Genomic DNA, 20,294 nt, shown 5'->3' on the forward strand with positions numbered 1-20,294 from the left:
AGCAGCAATCAGGTGACTGGGGAGAGGCAGGCATGGTTGAAGGTACCTCTGGACTGATGAGGTAGGCTGGGTTAGAGGCAAGGGTGGGTTTATTGTACATTATGGTGGGTGTGTTAGGTGTTCACAGGTAAGGCTGGGGGTAGAGGTGAGGTAGGCTGAGAGATTAAGGGGTTGTGAGAAAAGTCCCTTGTGGTGATGAGAACACTAAGGCCATGATGGGGAGCACTACATACAGTTGTATGTGCATTAGTGAGAGACAGATACGAAAAAAAAGAGAGAACGCAAGAAAGAGAAACAGGATCAAAGCTCCATCTTTCCCTTATAATACATTTTTCTTTCTTCCCCCTCTCCTTTCCTCCTCCCCGGTGTATTCCTCTAGTAGTCCTTTATTCCAGTGTTGGGGGAACAGGCCCTCTGTCGTTTCACAGAGCCCTCTTGTCAGTAGTAAAGACTATGTACATCCCCCCCTCCCCACAAATCCCACCCCCCTTAATAAGTCCCCCACACATTCCTCTGCAAAGCTCTGGAGCAGCAGCAAACTGTGCGCCCTCCCTCCCTTTCCTTCCCTTTTGATCATTCTTCCATAGCTTTCTGAATGCCAAATTGAAACTATTCCCAATGAACTCCAGCAGCAATATGGTATGAATTCCACCGAGCCCATCGGAAGGCAAGGTGAAGGAATGACCATATGAATACAGGAGTGCCTAAGGGTTGTTTCAAAGCTACACCTTCTCCCCTAGCTTCCTTCACTTCCTCTCTTATACGCTCCTCTCCTTTTTCTCCACCTGGTGGGAGTATAACGCGGTTTAATGTACCGCACTGCATGTACACGCGCAAGCACACAAATACTCGTCGCTCATCTTTTCAGCAGTATTCACAGCCAATCTTCACAGTAGAAAAAATAATAATAGTAGTTTCAAAGCCACAGCACAAGAGCACCGTAACACAGACATTGACAGCTCATCTCCTAATCGCTTTGTGTGTATCAGAGTACACACACAACCAGGGGTTGGAACCAGTTCAGGGAACAGAACCGAAAACCGTAAAAGAACTAAACATTTCAAGGGACATAACCGAGAACGAAAGTGATCTATACTGTTCCGGATCAGAACCGTTATTTTAAAAGAATGGGAACCGGTTAATAATGTTTTTACTTTCCAGGCATTTTTTTTCCAGTCCCACAAAAAAATGCAACCAAGCACCTATGCAAAGCCCTCGCTTTGTCACTCAGAAACGTATTCCAGTGTCTGCCTGCCTGCCAGCTGAAAATGATTCAGATATTTTTATTAGAGAACAATGGATTAACTTGTTCAATGGTAGTTAAGGATAGTTATCAGGTTTCACATTGGATTTATTAACTACAAAATGCAGTTTTTTTACATTTTATCTCTGGTGCCGCTCTGCACACACAAGTGTGTTCGCTAGCTAGCTAGCGCTGGTCTAGGCGGAATTATGTGTAATGTCATGGAAACGAGTCATGGTCAAGGGCTAGCTCTGGTTCAACGTTAGTCAACCCAACTCTCTGAAGTTCAAAGACATTCAAAGTTCCTTCATAGAAGCTCCTCCTCCGTAGGTATAATTCTGTGGGCCTAATTCAGATAATGTATGTCATAACAACAAGATGCCCAGCTCTTCATGCCCAGCACTCCATAGCAAGCTGCTCCATTCATTGGTGAAGTCATTTAATGTCGAGCTAAATGTTTTTAAAAAATAAAACATTTGGAGATTTAAAAAAGGAACAGAAAGGGCCTATATAAAACATACTTTTTGGGGGATTCGAACCAGTTCATAACTTTATTTTGATGATTGGAACAGTTAAATGGAATGAAAATAATTTTGGTTGCAACCCCTGTACACAACCCACGTCATCCATAGTGGGCTGGCTCTCTGTAACCAGTCTCTCCGTAGGGAGCCCAGTCCAATGTCAACTGCTTGACTGAGGGTTAGCAATTAGCATCTCGCTAATTAGCAACCTCAGTGAAAGGCTGTCCAGGAGTGATCCATCTGTCAGTTAAACTGAAGGCCACACCCCCTCACACCCCTCCTCCTGAATGTGAGGAACCTATGTGTCTGTCAAAGGTGGGGAGCGGGTCAACAACTCACAACTTCCTGTTCCGCGGTGATGACATTTCCTGATTCCGGTCAGGCGCTGGCTCCATCGTTATCATTAGCGACGCGGCCACCGCTCGTCCCGTGGGTGATACGGGTGGGTGAGGCAACGACGAGATCACGCTGGCTACTGTGCCGTGATTGGGATTCCAGTCGGTGGAGGCTGCTGTGAGTGGACAGCGGATGGTCGAGGTGAGGCATGCTGCTGTGGGGGGGTATTGTTTGCTCCTCGCCGCCTCTGTAACTACAGGGGGTGTAGCTGGGGGTTGAGGAAAGAGGGGAAGGAGAGGTTAGTTCAGTAGCCCAGCACTTTGTGTACAGCACCCACACCAGCAGGTATGTTCAGCTATGCTCTCTAAACTCATGAAGTCTTATATAGCCAGCAACTTTTATCTCAGTTATATAACAGATGGATAAGAAGCTGTATACAGACAGAGGATCTCTTGAGGTGCCATATCTAAAACAGGGAAGCCTGATTCCAGTTTTATCACGTAATCATTTTTGACTGTAAAAACTGCTCATATATACGGTGGCATCTGTAGCCAACCCTCCCTCCTTTTCTCCCTCTCCTACCGTCCATCTCGGGAGCGATGCAGGCTGCCATGGTAACTGGTCTTGCTGTGCATGCTGCCAGCCTTGCTGCGGGTGGAAGAGGCGTGGCCCAGAGAGTGGATTGGTCCACGGTCGTCGGGGGCGTGTCTAGGGTCATCAGGCTCTTCCAGAATGGCCAGGTGAGTGGAAGAGGCGTGGGTGGAGGTGCCCTGGAGGGAGGAGAGGGTGGATTAGGAATTAAAAACAGGAATTAGTTAGGGTGATATTATATTACATAAAATTATTATTACGGTTCAAATATGTGAGGTGACAAGGTCATGGTGCCAGTCTTACCTGGGTGGAGGTTCCCCGTGATTTCCTGATGATGGGGGTGTGGGGGTCTCTCAGTAGAGATTGGGCAAAGTCTGGCTCCTGGAGCACCTGTCTGCTCTCATTCACCCCACTACTGCAGAAGGGAGGGGTGAGGGAGAGGGAGGTGTGCAGGGAGAGAGGAGTTGGTGGGTGAGAGGGGTGAGGCATCAGAGGACATGGAGTGAGTGGAGGGGGAGGGAGGGAGGGGGGCAAGGCAGAAGAGGGATGGCAGAGAGTGGGGAGAGAAAGTGAGTGACACAAGGAGGATGGCAGGGAAAGAGGGAAGGCAGAGGGGTGGGAGAGACGCAGAGAAGAGATAGAGAGATGAAGGAAGGAGAGAGGGTTGGAGCGAGCGGAGGAGGAGGAAGGGGTTAATGTTCTGTAATTGAGGGTGGGAGAACAGGTGCAGAAAATAACCTAATCACCATGGAGACCGGGTTATGGGAAGTGTGTGCGTGTGTTTGTGCTAGGATGGAATAAGGCTTTTAAGCCTATGCAATTTATACCAAATGACATTTTCACATCCACGTTGCTCAAAATGTTCATTTTTATATTTTCTAGCGAGTGGTTCTACACTACTTAAGTAGACAACTTACCGGCTTGAAATTAGAAATAAACACATTTAAGGTAGGACCAGCGATATGACGTAGGTGCACAAAGTAAACAGCATAGTGGGTCAATTTCCGCAACAACTAAGAGCGTTGACACGAGAGGCTAAACTTCGCTCATCGCAATATCTGAGGTGCTGCTCGTGGCATTGTAATTTCAGACACACACACACAAACACTCTCTCTGCTTACTCTTTGCGTCTGCGTCCTTGTAGGAAGCTGGCCCATTCGAAGCAGGTCTTCTTGCTGCCTACCCAGAAAACCGAAGGAATCCCCACCACCAGCATCATCATGTACTTAATGAGGAACAGGGTCAGATCTGGGTGACTTGTCTGCTCAACCTAGACAGAGGGGGTGAGTGACTTGTCCAAAATTGACAAAAACTGCTTCGCTTGTACTAATAATACTACATACTTTTTAAACATACTGGTTTTTTTTTAAACAACACATTAGGGTCATCCTACTGAGATTGCCTCATCTAAAACACAATTGCGTTGATTCACGCAATGGGTTCATTTTGGTACAGCGCGTCCCCTCGGCTGATTCTCATCCTTAATAGTTCTACTGGATGGAATGCCAACATGAGTTTCACATCCTGGCATTTAAAGCATACTACATTTTCAATATTGCACATACCATAAAACATACTTTTTTCACATACCCGAAATGCCTACTATTTAGAACGCAAGTAAGGATATTCGGACACGGCCAGTGTATGTGTGTTTGATCAGAAACACTGGCAGATCAAAACAACTACTCAACCTAACAGAGAGCGAATGCACTGCTCACTGCCCAAAGACAATCATCCCTTTTGCACATGCCAACCCAGTGTGTGTGTGTGTGTGTGTGTGTGTGTGTGTGTGTGTGTGTAAGAGAGAGAGTCAGACGGGGTTGCTACCTGTCGTCTAAAAACACAACTCCCTCTTGTGGCGATAAACAGCATCACCGATCAAAATGTGCCACACACACACACTGACTGCACAAACAGACACACACACACACAGAGGTTAAAACACACACACACACAGGGACCTCCTTGGGCGCGATCAGGTGACATGGAGCGACTATGAGATAGAGGGGTTCACTGCATGGGGAGGCTTTTCCTGATAATTTTCCATCATGCCAATAAAGCATTTGAAATTGAATTGAGAGTGAGAGAAACCGAGGCAAACAGTATTATTATTATTAGTACTATTGCAGCTGTAATGTCCATTCTTCACAACTTTTTTAATAACGTAACCTCTCTATTGCAGAGGCAGATACACTTTCAATTGATATCGGCTGGGAAGATGAAAGGCTTTCACCAACTGGTAATCTATGTGCTGTCGGTGTGTGTCCAATAGAGACAGTGTGAGTGAGCACAAGTGTTGCATTCTGTTATTCATTTAGTGCCCGATGACAAAACAACCTTATCCTCCCCCCTTCCCCGTCTCTTCCCACAACCATTACAGAGGCATCACACAATACGGCCAGCTAAGCGTGACTGAACAAGCCCTCAGAGAGAGAAAGAGAGAGAAGGAAGCAATCATTCCTCTTTCCCTTCCCCCAGCTAACTCTCAACAACCTACACACACTGCAGATAGGGTGACCACATTTAAAACACCAAAATGCAGGACAATGGAATGATTTTGCGGGACATTCGCGGGTCAGTGTAGCCTACATGAATAAAAACAGCACCCCCCCTCCACACACACAAACAAAAAGCAAGCACCAAGCGAGCAAATTGAAGCGCACCTAGCCTACACTTTTACCTTGCACAAAATGTGTGGCTGTTTTAGGAAAATCTGGGAATATTTGGCCAAGGAAACATTTCTGGTTGGTCTCAGGGAATGTAGAACAGTTCGGAAGGGAGACTTTTAAAACGGGATTGAGTGAAGCAGTAGAAAATATGTTGAATGAGTTACTAATGAGCATGGAGAGCCTTTCAGTCTAATATGGCTATTTACCTATTTTTGTAGCTCTTTGTTAGAAGCACGCTTTTTGTAAGTAGTTAACTGTCCATTTCAAGTTTAGCTGAAATTTAGCCAGAAAGGATTTAACAAATGTTATTGGCCTACGTCTCATCTTGCGCTGCGCAGAATATAAGAGCTCATCAACGATTGGAGAAGTGTTTGATCACCAGTCCCACATCCTTTTGATCTTGTGATGAGGGCAATGTAGAATAGACCGGTTGGAATCATAATTCTCATCAGTAACCACGTTTCCATCCACAGTTCTTTTGCGAATAAAGTCATACCGTATAAAAAATCAATCAAAACAGGTGTGATAGAATCAGGAGGTTTCGGTACAATTTTATAAACGCTGGCAGACGTGTTCGTTCGACATGGTGGGATCTGTTTATGCAGGAGAAATTCATTATGCGAGAAATGGCGGTGGAAGCGCCTTTATGGGCAAATATCGATATAATAACCATCATATCGAAGTAAAGTCAAGTGATGATATGGTGTGTGGTCCTCCCACTACGACTTACTAGGCTACAGATGAAATCATTTAGGATGAACTTCACAGGGTGGTGAAAGTGCACAGTAATAAGCTTGATACTACTTTCCAATAAATAGATGGTCTTATTCGGGTGACATGATGATCGATGCTTGACTGCCGTTTGACAAATACAAATATTCTCGCCCTTGTCCATAATAATCTCATACAGACTAGTTTAACTATACTATCATAGAGCTGTTGGCTAGAGCGCACGTGCCAAGAGTAAGCACGTTTGCTATTTAACGCAAAGGTTTTCATGACAAAACTGTCAGTAGAGTTAAAAATGCGATGGAAAGAATGTTGATTTTTATTCGGTAAATGAAAACTTAAGTGAAAAAGTACAGTGTGTGTACTATGACATCATGCACTGATTTTTATCTGTAACAAGTCAGTTTGGTGGATTCTAGAATATTCTCATGAAATTCTCTGTCGCCAATTGGATGGAAACCTAGCTAGTGAATGTGAAGTCTGACTGAAATACGGCACAAATAGATTTTTTCCCCTAAATTATTGGTGTTTTAATTTGTTGATAAAATGATTGTTTGGTTGCAAGACGTGGGACAAAATGTGTGACTGCCCACACAATCCGGGACATGTGGCCATCCTAACTGCAAGTGCTTACTAATTAAGAGGAAGCACAGAGTGGTTGGGAGTCAGAGGAGCAAACTTTATACTGTGAAGTTGGGTTAGGCAGAGTAAAGTTAGTGTGTGTGCGCACTTTACAGAACTTGGGAAGCAGAGAGGAACTGGTAATAGGAGCTGTAAACTAGGGGAGAAGAGAGAGAGAGTGAGTGAGTGAGCGAGCGAGCAGTGCGAGTACAAGTACAGCTACAGCTACCTGGTAGGGACAGGGTATGTGGTAGTCTCTGCAGCGCTCCTGGACCCAGGTGATCTCCCAGACAGCCCTGTTGCTGTGTTCATACAGGTAGCAGGATATCACCGTGAGCAGAGGTACCAGGTAGAGCACAGAGAAAACCCCAATACGGATCATAAACTTCACCAGCTTGTCCTGGTTCTCCTTCTCCAGAGGGATCTCCATACGCACACGGTTCAGCGCCACGATACCCACCAGTAACAGAGATACACCCACCTAGAGGCAGATAGACAGGGACTAGTTTATATTAGAGCATGGCTTATTGGTCGAAGGGGCCATCTTCAGTTATTCACATTGCATTTATTTATTGTTTGTTTAGTCAGTTAAGGAGCTAGTTAAATAAATATTAATAGAATGAACGCTCACCGCCACGTTGAGGCAGAGCGGTGCTAGCAGGAACCAGCGCAGCGCTGTGACGTCGTAGAGGCCTACGAAGCACACGCCACTCACACCGTCGCCCTCAATCTTGTTGAGGGCCAGCAGGGCCACGGTGAGGCAGCCGGGCAGGCCCCAAGCGCAGGTGTGGAAGAGCAGGGCCTTCTTCTCGATGGCCTCGCTGCCCCATTTGGGAACGGCCGCCAGGAACCAGGTGATGGTGAGGATGACCCACCACACACTGCCAGCCATGGTGAAGAAATACAGCACCATAAAGAACAGAGAGCACACCTGGAGGAGAGAGAGAGAAAGAAGAGAAGAGAGAGGAGATGGGGAGAAGAGAAGAGGAAAAAGAGAAGAGGAGGAGAGAAAAGAAGAGAGGAAGAGAGGTGTGGAGAGAGGGGGGGGGAGACGAGAACAGGGCTTAGAGAAGAAGACTGAAGAATGTTTTACATGTGTACCGGGAACATAATTTCTGCATTTTTTTGATGTACACTAGTAGCCATGAACATCAGAGAAAATAATGTATTATTTAATCAATCAATCACTAAGCAGATGGGTCACCTACCTTGTTGTGTGAGCCCTGCGTGACGGTGGCCGCCCGGTACTGGGCAGGGTTCGCCGCATTGCACGCCACCCTGTCCTCCAATAGGAAGCCCAGAAAGAAGACCAGTGACACCATCATGTAGCAGATGGCGTAGAAGATGATTGGCCGCTCAGGGTAGCGGAACCTCGTGACGTCGATGAGAAACGTGAGGAAGGTGAAGAGCGTTGCCGCGAGACACACGATAGACACCACGCCGATGAAGTAGCGGGCGAAGGTGAGCTCCGAGCGCTGGAAGTACATGTTGGGGCAGGGGGCCGAGCAGTCGCGCGTGCCCAGGAACGAGTAGCCCAGGTCAGGCTCCATCTTGAGCTCGCGGGGGCACCAGAAGCCGTAGTCCCTCTGGATGGAGATGGGAGAGATGTCTGTGGGGTCCACGCTGGTTTGCAGGTCCACAGTACGGGGGTAGGCCTCGTCACAGTCTGGGAACCTGGGGGGGGGGGAGCGAGGGAGGGAGAGAGAGCCAAGATGAACAAAATGTGTTTGGGGTTGTGGTGGTAAGTAATTGTGGTGTCTCTGGTCAGTGAGGGTGTCTGGACAGTCCGTTTTACTTTCCTTTTAGAGGATATAGTTGAGCGAGTAGGTAATGGTTATGGTAGGGTCAGGGTGAGCGCTTAATGGTCAATCAAAAGGCAGAGATCCTCTTAAGAGTTAATTCTTTGGTCTGCATCTTTATTGTAAGGTCAACCTAGGGACGGTCCCAAACAGTACCTGCTACACTCTATCTCGTCTGGCCAGGTCACACCGAACATCTCCATGAGTTTGTGGCAGTCCCTCTTGGCGCGGTGGCACAGGGCTCGGCAGGGCATGGACACGCGGCCATACTCCATACAGACTGGAGCATAGAGGGCACATAGGAACATCCTCAGGTCCTCCGAACACTGCAGGTTCACCATGGGGTGGAAGGGCTGAGGGAGGAGAGGGGGATAGGGAGGGATGGAGGAAGAGAGAGACTGATTGCTAAATACACAAACCAACAGGCACAGCTCCAGTTTCCCACGCTACAGTTGAGGTCAGGGGGAACCTGCTTGACGAGGCTCAGCTTACATGTAAATCTTTCTCACACACACACACACACACACACACACACCTCCCACTGGCGAAAGACCTGTTTGGTTTGTGGAGGGGAAACCATTTGGGACACTTCTTATATCTACCTATTATGAAAAGTCCCTAGAAACACATACGTAGGAGGTTCCTGTTCATTTCTAAATAGAAAATCAAAGGAGCGAGAGAGAGCGAGAGCTGTCGTCAGAAGCTCCATCAATATTTAGGCCAGGATATGAAATATTCACAGTAAGCCATCACATCAGAGCACAGTCCGGACACACACAGACAACAATCCTGGTTTGAAGAAGAAACACCAGCAGACACTCTGGCCTAGAAAGATGGAGTTTGTCCATTCCTGTTCTAGCAACTAGATAGTGCTTGTCTTCGTGCATTTTTGCCTTCAAGCCCTAGCAATCTGTGTAATGAGCCTTCTGTGAAAACACACGCTGAATGCAAAACACAAAATCCCACTCATTTGCTCTGTCTATCACTTTAATGCTGTGAAAAGGGATTAGTGCTGTTCCTTAGGCATGTCAGGGCTCAAATAAAAATGGCACACACACACACACACACACCCCGTATACAGACGGTAAAGTCACCATCAGCAAAACAAAATCAGTGAGACCGAAGCACACAGAGGGGATTTCCTTGCGTTTGACTAATAGTCAGGAGATCAGTGTGAGGGCTTTAGACGGTCTAAATGTCACCTCATAAGAGTTCATACATCTAACACACAGATACACACAGAGGGCATGTCAAAACAACATCTGTCTGTGTGTGCAATTTGTACAATAAGAGCAGGCGCGTGTTTGTGTGTGTTAAGGTTTCCATTAGCCGATAATAGCCGGATGTGTGTGCAATAGTGTGCAAGGCGATATTGAATGTGTTAAAATAAATAGAAAAACAGAAAATTGTCTGGGGAGAAGCCAAATCATTGAGCAAAAATTCTTAATGCAATTGTGTGTTAAAAACTGTTTTTTTGGGCCACAGTGTTTTTAAATTTTTTTAAAGGGCTCCAATTTCCATTTCTCAACTGGTAATTGAAGCGCGCTTCCCATTCACCATTCAAACGCATAGTCAATGGAAGGAAGGCTTCATCAGTGCTGCTGGAGGCAGAATGCATTTTGAAAACATATACCGTAGCTACTTAATTGTTTGAAACCTGAACGTTTTACTACACAAGGCATGTTTTACGTTGCTTCAAAGTAACCTAGTCAAAGTCCGACCATATCCGTGGAGGCAATTATTTTATAAAAGACTTCCACATGCCATTGAAACCAGTAGCCTCTCTCTCAGCTTCTAGCTTGGTTATCAACTTTCCTTCAGTGTCCAGTAGCCAAAAGGCACATTCACACGTAGCATACTGCCTAATAACGTTAAGAAACAAATAGTTTATTAACATTAAGCTAAACGTCCTGATCTGTTGCATCAGATTCATAGCTTTTTAAATGTGTTTTTATGTAGCCTACTGGTTGTATGAATTTGGGATCTATCGTCCCACAACTGTCCCAAGAGTTTGTTTGGGATATTTTTTCCTTGACCCGCTGACCAATAGAAGGTCAACTTTTCTAGAATGGAGGATAGTAGATTGACATAGGCGGCACATCCATAAGGCGAGGGAAAGCTAAGCTTTACATAAGTATATTGTCAAAATGATAGCCTAATTAGCCTATTCCTGTCTACACAGAAATAAAATCATTCAAAATCTGCTACTAAAGCATGATTTGACCACAGAGGATTATTAGCTTCCCCTAGCCTTTTTTTTTGGTTTTGTGGATTGTTTAAAAAAATAATTGCATTGCGCACAGTCAGAAGGAAAGGCAGTGCACCCAATTTTGGCAGTTCGAGTGGCAAACACCAAATATTGTTTGTGTGTGATCAGGGGTGTATTCATTCTGTCGATTCTGTTGAACAACGTTTCTTAAAACGGAAGCATACGGAATGAAACGGGGATAAACAAGTATGTGGACACCCCTTCAAATTAGTGGATTCAGCTATTTCAGCCACCCCTGCTGCTGAGAGGTGTATAAAAATAGAGCACACAGCCATGCTATCTCCACCGTCATAGGATGCCACCTTTACAACAAGTCAGTTCATCAAATTTCTGCCCTACTAGAGCTGCCCCGGTCAACTGTAATTGTGAAGTGGAAACGCTTTAAAGTAACAACGACTCAGCCGCGAAGTGGTAGGCCACAGAAGCTTACAGAATGGGACAGCCGAGTGCTGAAGTGTGTAGCGCGTTGAAATCATGCGTCCTCGATTGCAATACTCACCACAGAGTTCCAAACTGCCTCTGGAAGCAATGTCAGGACAATAACTGTTCATCAGGAGCTGAAGTGGGTTTCCATGGCCGAGCAGCCGCACACAAGCCTAAGATCACCCTGCGCAATGCCAAGAGTCGGCTGGAGTGGTGTGCAGCTCGCCGCCATTGGACTCTGGAGCAGTGGAAATGCGTATTTTTATCTGGCAGTCCGACGGACAAATCTGGGTGGCAAAGGGCATCAAAAGGGGAGAACTCAATAAAATGACCATGATTTTGTAATGAGATGTTCAACGAGCATGTGTCCACTAGTGTAACTGAATTTGCACAGTAGAAGCTCTCATTTGCAACTGTTGGACTAATAATTACTCTATATCAACTAGATGCAGGCAATAGTGTGCAAGGCGATATTGAATGTGTCACTGTCTGTCACCTTGATTACTCTAATACATTTTCTTGACCTGTGCACCTACGTTGTAAACTTTCATTCATTGGCTAGGTTGTAGCAACCTCATGATGGGTACAGGGAACATTTGCGTGTCATGTAGTAGCCTAAACCTATGGATGTTACAATGAGCTGGGTGAATGGAATATGATTTGCACCGTCATCCAATATTCCGTAATAGAAATAAGGCCATGCTCATCCTCCCTCATCTTAAATGGCACCGAGCGCCACTGTGCATGGGCTAGTGATTTTGCGGTTACTCATCTTGTTGGCTGACGAAAAGGAAAATGCGGACAGTTATTCTAGCATCTTCAAAGTCTGCAGTGAGGACACACATCGTTGCATCCTCGACTTGCATGTTCTGTTAAGATGAATTACCATCATCCAAATGTGATTCTCTGTCATTCTGAGTGGGTGGAAGCCCCAATGCATATGAATTCAAATGCTGCCGGTCAAATGTCCAGTGCCACATTTTCATGACAGGAATCCTGGTGTGTGGATATATATATATGTGCATGCGCACAGAGTGAGGGTAAACAGTGACTTGCCGGATAACAGAGAGAGAGACGTCTCAATAACAGAGAAAAAAATACAGGGAAGCATAAGAACACTGTCCCCATCATTCTCTTTCCTCATTTTGTTACGTTACAGCCTTATTTAAAAAAATTTAAATATTTTCCTCTTCAATCTACAAACCCCATAATGAAAACGCGAAAACAGGTTTAGACATTTGTACATTTAAATGTTTATTTTATTTACATAAGTATTCAGACCCTTTGTTATGAGACTCGAAATTGAGCTCAGGTGCAACCTGTTTCCACTGATCATCCTTGAGATGTTTCTACAACTTGGAGTCCACCTGTGGTAAATTCAATTGATTGGACATGATTTGGAAAGGCACACACCTGTCTATATAACGTCCCACAGTTGACAGCGCATGTCAGAGCAAAAACCAAGCCATGAGGTTGAAAGAACTGTCCGTAGAGCTCCGACAGGATTCTGTCGAGGCACAGATCTGGGGAAGGGTACGCAAAAATGTCTGCAGCATTGAAGGTCCCCAAGAACACAGTGGCCTCCATCATTCTTAAAAATGGAAGAAGTTTGGAACGACCAGGACTCTTCCTAAAGCTGGCCGCCCGACCAATCTGAGCAATCGGGGGAGAAGTGTCTTGGTAAGGGACGTGACCAAGAGCTCGATGGTCACTCTGACAGAGCTCCATAGCTCCTCTGTGGAAATGGAAGAACATTTCAGAAAGACAACCACCTCTGCAGCACTCCACCAATCAGGCCTTTATGGTAGAGTGGCCAGACAGATGCCACTCCTCAGTAAAAGGCACGACAGCCCACTTGGAGTTTGCCAAAAGGCACCTAAAGGACTGTCAGACCATGAGAAACAAGATGCTCTGCTCTGATGAAACCAAGATTGAGCTCTTTGGCCTGAATGCCAAGCATCACATCTGGAGGAAACCTGGCACCATCCCTACGGTGAAGCATTGTGGTGGCAGCATCATGCGATGGCAATGTTTTTCGGAGGAAGGGACTAGGAGACTAGTCAGGATTGAGGGAAAGATTAACGAAGCAAAGTACAGACAGATCCTTGATGAAAACCTGCTCCAGAGCACACAGGACCTCAGACTAGGGCGAAGGTTCACCTTCCAACAGGACAACAACCCTAAGCACACAGCCAAGACAACGCAGGAGTGGCTTCGGGACAAGTCTCTGAATGTCCTTGAGTGGCCCAGCCAGAGCCCGGACATCTCTGGAGACCTGAAAATAGCTGTGCAGCGACGCTCCCCTTCCAACCTGACAGAGCTTGAGAGCATCTGCAGAGAACTAATTGGAAAACTCCCCAAATACAGGTGTGCCAAGCTTGTAGCATGACACCCAAGACAATTCAAGGCTGTAATCACTGGCAAAAGGTGCTTCAACAAAAGTACTGAGTAAAGGGTCTGAATACTTATCACATTTACATATTTCATACCAATCCTTGTCCATTGTAACTGTGTTGCCTAAACGAGGCCAGTTGTTCAGGCTAGTGGGTTGTGAAGCGACAAGTATTGCTCAGGCAGTATGTGACGGTAATGAATCGAGACAAATTTAGAGGAATAAAACACTGCACTTAGAGCACTTCCCACCCGTGTGTGCGCGCGCGTTGGCCTCCCTGCCCTATTTGGAGTCTGTTTTGATCGTTCTAATTGGTGCACTCAAGATCTTTACGCCAGAAAAGAAGTCCCACCCGCAAATGGGTGCAGCGACGCATGAGTTCCCAGACATGTTTAAGACAGTAACAGCACACCCCAGCCCAGCACACACCATCACAAAAACCTCACTGACTGAACCACACACAGAAACAGTCAATGTCATATGGTGAGCTCTTGTTAATGCGTAAATGCAAGTGTGTGAGTTAGAGCGTGTGAGCTTGGGTTTACGGTCGAAGCTCACAGCTGAGCATGTTGGCACCACAAACAGACACCTCTAGATGGTGAGTGTGTGTATAAGCATAAGCATTTGTGTGTGTGTGTGTGTGTGTCAGAGGGTTCAGCTGGCCTTATCCTGCTCTACCTATCAGGAGCAGCTGAAGGAGAAAGCGCCTCACTTTGAAATGGCCTTCACTGTGATATACTGCGCACACACAAATGCATCCAAGCACACACTCTCCATTCCTATTGAGTGCCATGGCCTAACAGGAGCCTGGGGCAGCAGTATCCAGCACAGCTCGTTCTGCACGACTGTGTTACACCGGCCAGCTGAGTGGCCTATTTCTGCATGAGTGTGTTCTCATGCTGTGTGTGTGACCAGTTTCTCCCTCAACCACTTTGTGTGTGTGTGTGTGTGTGTGTGTGTGTGTGTGTGCACTGTGGTGGTCTCTTTTACCCCTGTGAGTTTGTGCTCACATGGTGGCTGGCCCCCTTTCCCTCTCTCCTCCAGTGATATATTTTCCTCCATCTGACATGGCCCAGTTAGTCTAATGGGATCTGAGAGGCTGACTTGCCCGAGAACATTGACATTAAGTGGTTTGATTGTGCCGTCAAAGGAGGTGGATAAGAATGGCGATCAAACCTCTATTCATGTCGAGTTGGGTTTTATTTGTGTGGCACTTTTTTGTTCTGCTGTTACAGTCAAAGAGCACTTCAAAAGCCAAGGCCCCTAAAACAAGTTTTGGGTGATTGCACAACCCTTTGGATTAGGGATGGTGGGGAACACTTTAGAGCAGGGGTGGCCATCCCTGGCCCCGGTCCAGGAGAGCGCTACAGGGTGTGCAGGCTTTTGTTCCATTCCAGCTCTAAAAAGGGGATTATGATGAGTTGAGTATTCTGAAACCGGTTTACCCCCAAAATGATAAATCCCTTTATTTTAAGACATCTTTATTGTTACATGGATGTGACATATACAGAAGACACAAGATAGAGAATCTAACATGAAATATGTCTAAGTTAAAGACAGAGAAATATAGCTCTCCCTCGCTCTCTGTTGAATCTCTCTCATCTGTCTTACAGCTTTCCCTTCTTATAAACCTTCAGTCATCTGCTCTCTTTCCTGCTCTCCCTCCTCCCCAGGTAGTTGTAAAGACGTCTGCTTGCTTCCCATCCAAAACAGTTCGTAAGAGTTTGTGTACATATTAAGACAACATTTTGTGACGTTTTTGTTTGTTTTAGACTTGGGTAAGGGTTTTTTTGTAAAGTGCTGGTCCCATGTTTCATGAGCTGAAATAAAAATTCCAGAAATTTTGCAAAACAAAAAAAAGTATGTCTTAATTTCTGGGCAAAAATTTGTTTACATCCCTGTTAGTGAGCATTTCTCCTTTGCCAAGGTAATCCATCCACCTGACAGGTGTGGCATATCAAGAAGCTGATTAAACAGCATGATCCTTACACAGGTGCACCTTGTGCTGGGGGCAATAAAAGGCCTCTAAAAATGTGCAGTTGTGTCACAACAATGCCACAGATGTCTCAAGTTGAGAGTGTGCAATTGGCATGCTGAGTGCAGGAATGTCCGCCAGATAATTGAATGTTCATTTCTCTACCATAAGCCGCCTCCAACATCAATTTAGAGAATTTGGCAGTACATCCAACTGGCCTCACAACCGCAGACCACGTGTCACCACGCCAGCCTAGGACCTCCACATCCGGTTTCTTCTCCAGCGGGATTGTCCGAGACCAGCCACCCGGACAACTGATGAAATTGTGGGTTTGCACAACTAAAGAATTTCTGCACAAACTGTCAGAAACCATGTCAGGGAAGCTCATCTGTGTGCTAGTCATCCTCACCAGGGTCTTGACCTGACTGCAGTTCGACGTCGTAACCAACTTCAGTGGGAAAATGCTCACCTTCAATGAGCACTGGCAAGCTGGAGAAGTGTGCTCTTTACGGATGAATCCCAGTTTCAACTGTACTGGGCAGATGGCAGACAACGCGTATGGCGTTGTATGGGCTAACGGTTTGCCGATGTCAATGTTGTAAACAGTGTCTCCCATGGTGGTGGTGGGGTTATGATATGGAAAGTCATAAGCTATGGACAACGAACGCAATTGCATTTTACTGATGGCAATTTGAATGCACAGAGATACTGTGACGAGATCCTGAGGCCCATTATTGTGCCATTCAGCCACAACCATCACATCATGATAATGCACAGCCCCATGTCGCAAGGATCGGTACATAATTCCTGGAAGATTAAAATGTCCCAGTTTTCCACGGTCTGTATACTCACCAGGCATGTCACCCATTGAGCATGTGAGATGCTCTGGATCGACGTGTACTTCAGTGTTTTCCAGTTCCCGCCAATATCCAGCAACTTAGCACAGCCATTGAAGAGGAGTGGGACAACATTCCACAATTAACAGCGTGATCAACTCTATGCGAAGGAGATGTCGCGCTGCATGAGGCAAATGGTGGTCACACCAGATACTGACTGGTTTACTGTTCCACGTCCCTATTTTTTTTTATGTATCTGTGAACAGATGTATATCTGTATTCCCAGTCATGTGAAATCCATAGATTAGGGTCTAATGAATTTTTTAAAATTGATTGATTTCCTTCTATGAAAGAACTCAGTAAAATCTTAAATTGTTGGATGTTGGGGGTCTCCCGAGTGGCGCAGTGGTCTAAGGGTTCGATCCCAGGCTGTGTCACAGCCGGTCGTGACCAGGAGACCCATGAGGCAGCGCACAATTGGCTCAGCGTCGTCGGGATTGGGTGAGGGTTTGCCCGGCCGGGATTTCCTTGTCATATTGTGCTCTTGCGACTCCCTGCAGCTGGCCGGGTGCCTGCAAACTGACTTCGGTCGCCAGCTGAACGGTGTTTCCTCCGACACATTGGTGCGGCTGGCTTCCGGGTTAAGCGAGTAGTGTATCAAGAAGCAGTGCGGCTTGGCAGGATCGTGTTTCGGAGGAGGCATGGCTCTCGAGTCCGTAGGGGAGATGCAGCGATGGGACAAGACTAACAACCAATTGGGGAGAAAAAAGGGGTAAAAGTACAACAAACAAAAAAAGAGGTGTGTGTATGTATGTGTATATATGCAAGAAAGTAAGTGAACCCTTTGGAATTACCTGAATTTCTGCATAAATTGGTCATCAAATTTGATCTTATCTTCATCTAAATCACAACAAGACAAACAGTGTGCTTAAACTAATAATGCACAAATTATAGTATTTTTGTCTATATTAAATAGATAATTTAAACAGTCACAGTGTAGGTTGGAAAAAGTATGTGAACCCCTAGTCTAATTACTCCTCCAAAAAGCTAATTGGAGTCAGCTAACCTGGAGGCCAATCAATGAGAAGAGATTGGAGATGTTGGTTAGAGCTGCCTTCCCCTATAAAACAAAAAAAAACAAAAAAAAATTAGAGTTTGCTATTCACAAGAAGCATTACCTGATGTCAACCATGCCTCGAACAAAAAGAGATCTCAGAAGACCTAAGATTAAGAAATTGTTGACTTGTATTAAGCTGGAAAATGTTACAGAAGTATCTCTAAAAGCCCTGATGTTCAAGTCCGCGGTAAGACAAATAGTCTATAAATGGAGAAAGTTCAGCACTGTTGCTACTCTCCCTAGGAGTGGCCGTCCACCAAAGCTGATTGCAAGAGCACAGCGCAGAACACTCAATGAGGTAAAGAAGAATCCTAGAGTGTTAGCTAAAGACTTACAGAAATCTCTGGAACATGCTAACATCTGTTGACCAGTCTACGATACATCAAACACTACAAGAACAACAAGAATGGTGTTCCACGGAAGAAGCCACTGCTGTCCAAAAAAACCATTGCTGCACATCTGAAGTTTGCAAAAGTGCACCTGCGTATTCCACAGCGCTACTGGCAAAATATTATGTGGACAGATGACACTACAGTGGAGTTGTTTGTTAGGAACACACAAACCTATGTGTGGAAAAAAAAAAAGTATGGCACACCAACATCAAAACCTCATCCCAACTGTAAAGTATGGTGGAGGGGGCATCATGGTTTGGGGCTGCTTTGCTACCTCAGGGCCTGGACAGCTTGCTATCGTCGAACAAAAAATGAAAGTGTATTTTTTAAACTTTTTAATTTTATTTAACCTAAATAGGCAAGTCAGTTAAGAACAAATTCTTATTTACAATGACGGCCTATGAATAGTGGGTTAACTTCCATGTTCAGGGGCAGAACGACAGAAGTCAGCTCTAGGATTCGATCTAGCAACTTTTCGGTTACTGGCCCAAAACTCTAACCACTATGCCACCTGCCGCCCCAAGATAAATGTCTTTATCAAGACATTTTGCAGGAGAATATTAGGCCATCTGTCCACCAATTGAAGCGCAACAGAAGTTGGTTGATGCAACAGGACAACGACCCAAAACACAGAGGTAAATCAAAAACAGAAAGGTTTCAACAGAAGAGAATACACCTTATTGAGTGGCCCAGTCAGAGTCCTGACCTCAACCTGATTGAGATGCTGTGGCATGACCTCAAGAAAGCAGTTCACACCAGACATCCCAAGAATATTGCTTAACTGAAACAGTTTTGTAAAGAGGAATGGTCCAAAATTCCTACTGACCATTGGGCAGGTCCGATCCGCAACTACAGAACAGGTTTGGTTGAGGTTATTGCTGCCAAAGTAGGGTCAACCAGTTAAATTAAATAAAAAATGTTCACATACTTGTACTGTGAATGTTTACACGGTGTTCAATAAAGACATGAAAACGTAAAATCGTTTGTAGTTTAAGCAGACTGTCTATTGTTGTGACCTAGATGAAGATCAGATCAAATTTCATGACCAATGTATACAGAAATCCAGCTATTTCCAAAGGGTTCACATACTTTTTCTTCCCACTGTGTGTTTGTCTGAAGTTTACATACACCTTAGCCAAATACATTTAAACTCAGTTTCACAATTCCTGACATTTAATCAGAGTAAAAACTCCCAGTCTTAGGTCAGTTAGGATCAACACTTTATTTTAAGAATGTGAAAAGTCAGAATAATAGGAGAGAGAATGATTTATTTCAACTTTAATTTTTTTCATCACATTCCCAGTGGGTAAGAAGTTTACACACACACTCAATTAGTATTTGGTAGCATTGCCTTTAAATTGTTCAACTTGGGTCAATCGTTTCGGGTAGCCATCCACAAGCTTCCCACAATAAGTCGGGTGAATTTTGCCCCATTCCTCCTGACAGAGCTGGTGTAACTGAGTCAGGTTTGTAGGCCTCCTTGCTAGCACAGGCTTTTTCAGTTCTGCCCACAACTTTTCTATAGTATTGAGGTCAGGGCGTTGTGATGGCCACTCCAATACCTTGACTTTGTTGTCCTTAAGCCATTTTGCTACAACTTTGGAAGTATGCTTGGGGTCATTATCCAGTTGGAAGACCCATTTGCGACCAAGCTTTAACTTCCTGACTGATGTCTTGAGATGTTGCTTCAACATATCCACATCCTTTTCCTACCTCATGGTGCCATCTGTTTTGTGAAGTGCACCAGTCCCTTCTGCAGAAAAGCATCCCCACAACATGAAGCTGACACCCCCGTGCTTCACGGTTGGAATGGTGTTCTTCAGCTTGCAAGCCTCACCCTTTTTCCTCCAAGCATAACGACGGTCATTATGACCAAACAGTTCTATTTTTGTTTCATCAGACAATTTCTCCAAAAAGTACGATCTTTGTCCACATGTGCAGTTGCAAACCGTAGTCTGGCTTTTTTTAATGGCGGTTTTGGAGCAGTGGCTTCTTCCTTTCTGAGTGGACTTTCAGGCTATGTCAATATAGGACTCGTTTTACTGTGGAAATAGATACTTTTGTACCCGGTTTGCTCCAGCATCTTCACACGGCCCTTTGCTGTTGATCTGGGAGAATTTGCACTTTTTGCACCAAAGTACGTTCATCTCTAGGAGAACGAGTCTCCTTCCTGAGTGGTATGACGGCTGTGTGGTTCCATGGTGTTTATACTTACGTACTAGGATGAACCAGATTTGTGGAGGTCTACAATTTATTTTCTGAGGTCTTGGCTGATTTTTTTATTTTCCCATGATGTCAAGCAAAGAGGCATTGTGTTTGAAGGTAGGCCTTGAAATACATCCACAGGAACACTTCCAATTGCCTCAAATGAGAAGCTTCTA

General features: G+C 45.2%; 1 protein-coding gene across 2 annotated transcripts in view; it reads right to left on the minus strand.

Annotated features, from left to right (window-relative positions):
• Positions 1 to 502: 502 nt before the first annotated feature.
• LOC112256525 (frizzled-3-like) overlaps positions 503 to 20,294 on the minus strand; it is a 36,025-nt gene continuing 16,233 nt past the window's right edge. For both annotated transcript variants that reach the window (XM_042325483.1, XM_042325482.1), the window contains 8 exons: positions 8,666 to 8,862; positions 7,919 to 8,384; positions 7,342 to 7,641; positions 6,940 to 7,191; positions 3,813 to 3,961; positions 2,995 to 3,106; positions 2,683 to 2,870; positions 503 to 2,368 (listed from right to left, as the gene is read on the minus strand). In XM_042325483.1, the coding sequence (XP_042181417.1) occupies positions 2,143 to 2,368; positions 2,683 to 2,870; positions 2,995 to 3,106; positions 3,813 to 3,961; positions 6,940 to 7,191; positions 7,342 to 7,641; positions 7,919 to 8,384; positions 8,666 to 8,850 (1,878 nt within the window). In that variant the 5' untranslated portion in view covers positions 8,851 to 8,862 and the 3' untranslated portion in view covers positions 503 to 2,142. The remainder of the gene's footprint in view (positions 2,369 to 2,682; positions 2,871 to 2,994; positions 3,107 to 3,812; positions 3,962 to 6,939; positions 7,192 to 7,341; positions 7,642 to 7,918; positions 8,385 to 8,665; positions 8,863 to 20,294) is intronic.

This window comes from Oncorhynchus tshawytscha, linkage group LG08, assembly GCF_018296145.1.
Source record: "Oncorhynchus tshawytscha isolate Ot180627B linkage group LG08, Otsh_v2.0, whole genome shotgun sequence".
Lineage (NCBI taxonomy): Eukaryota > Metazoa > Chordata > Actinopteri > Salmoniformes > Salmonidae > Oncorhynchus > Oncorhynchus tshawytscha.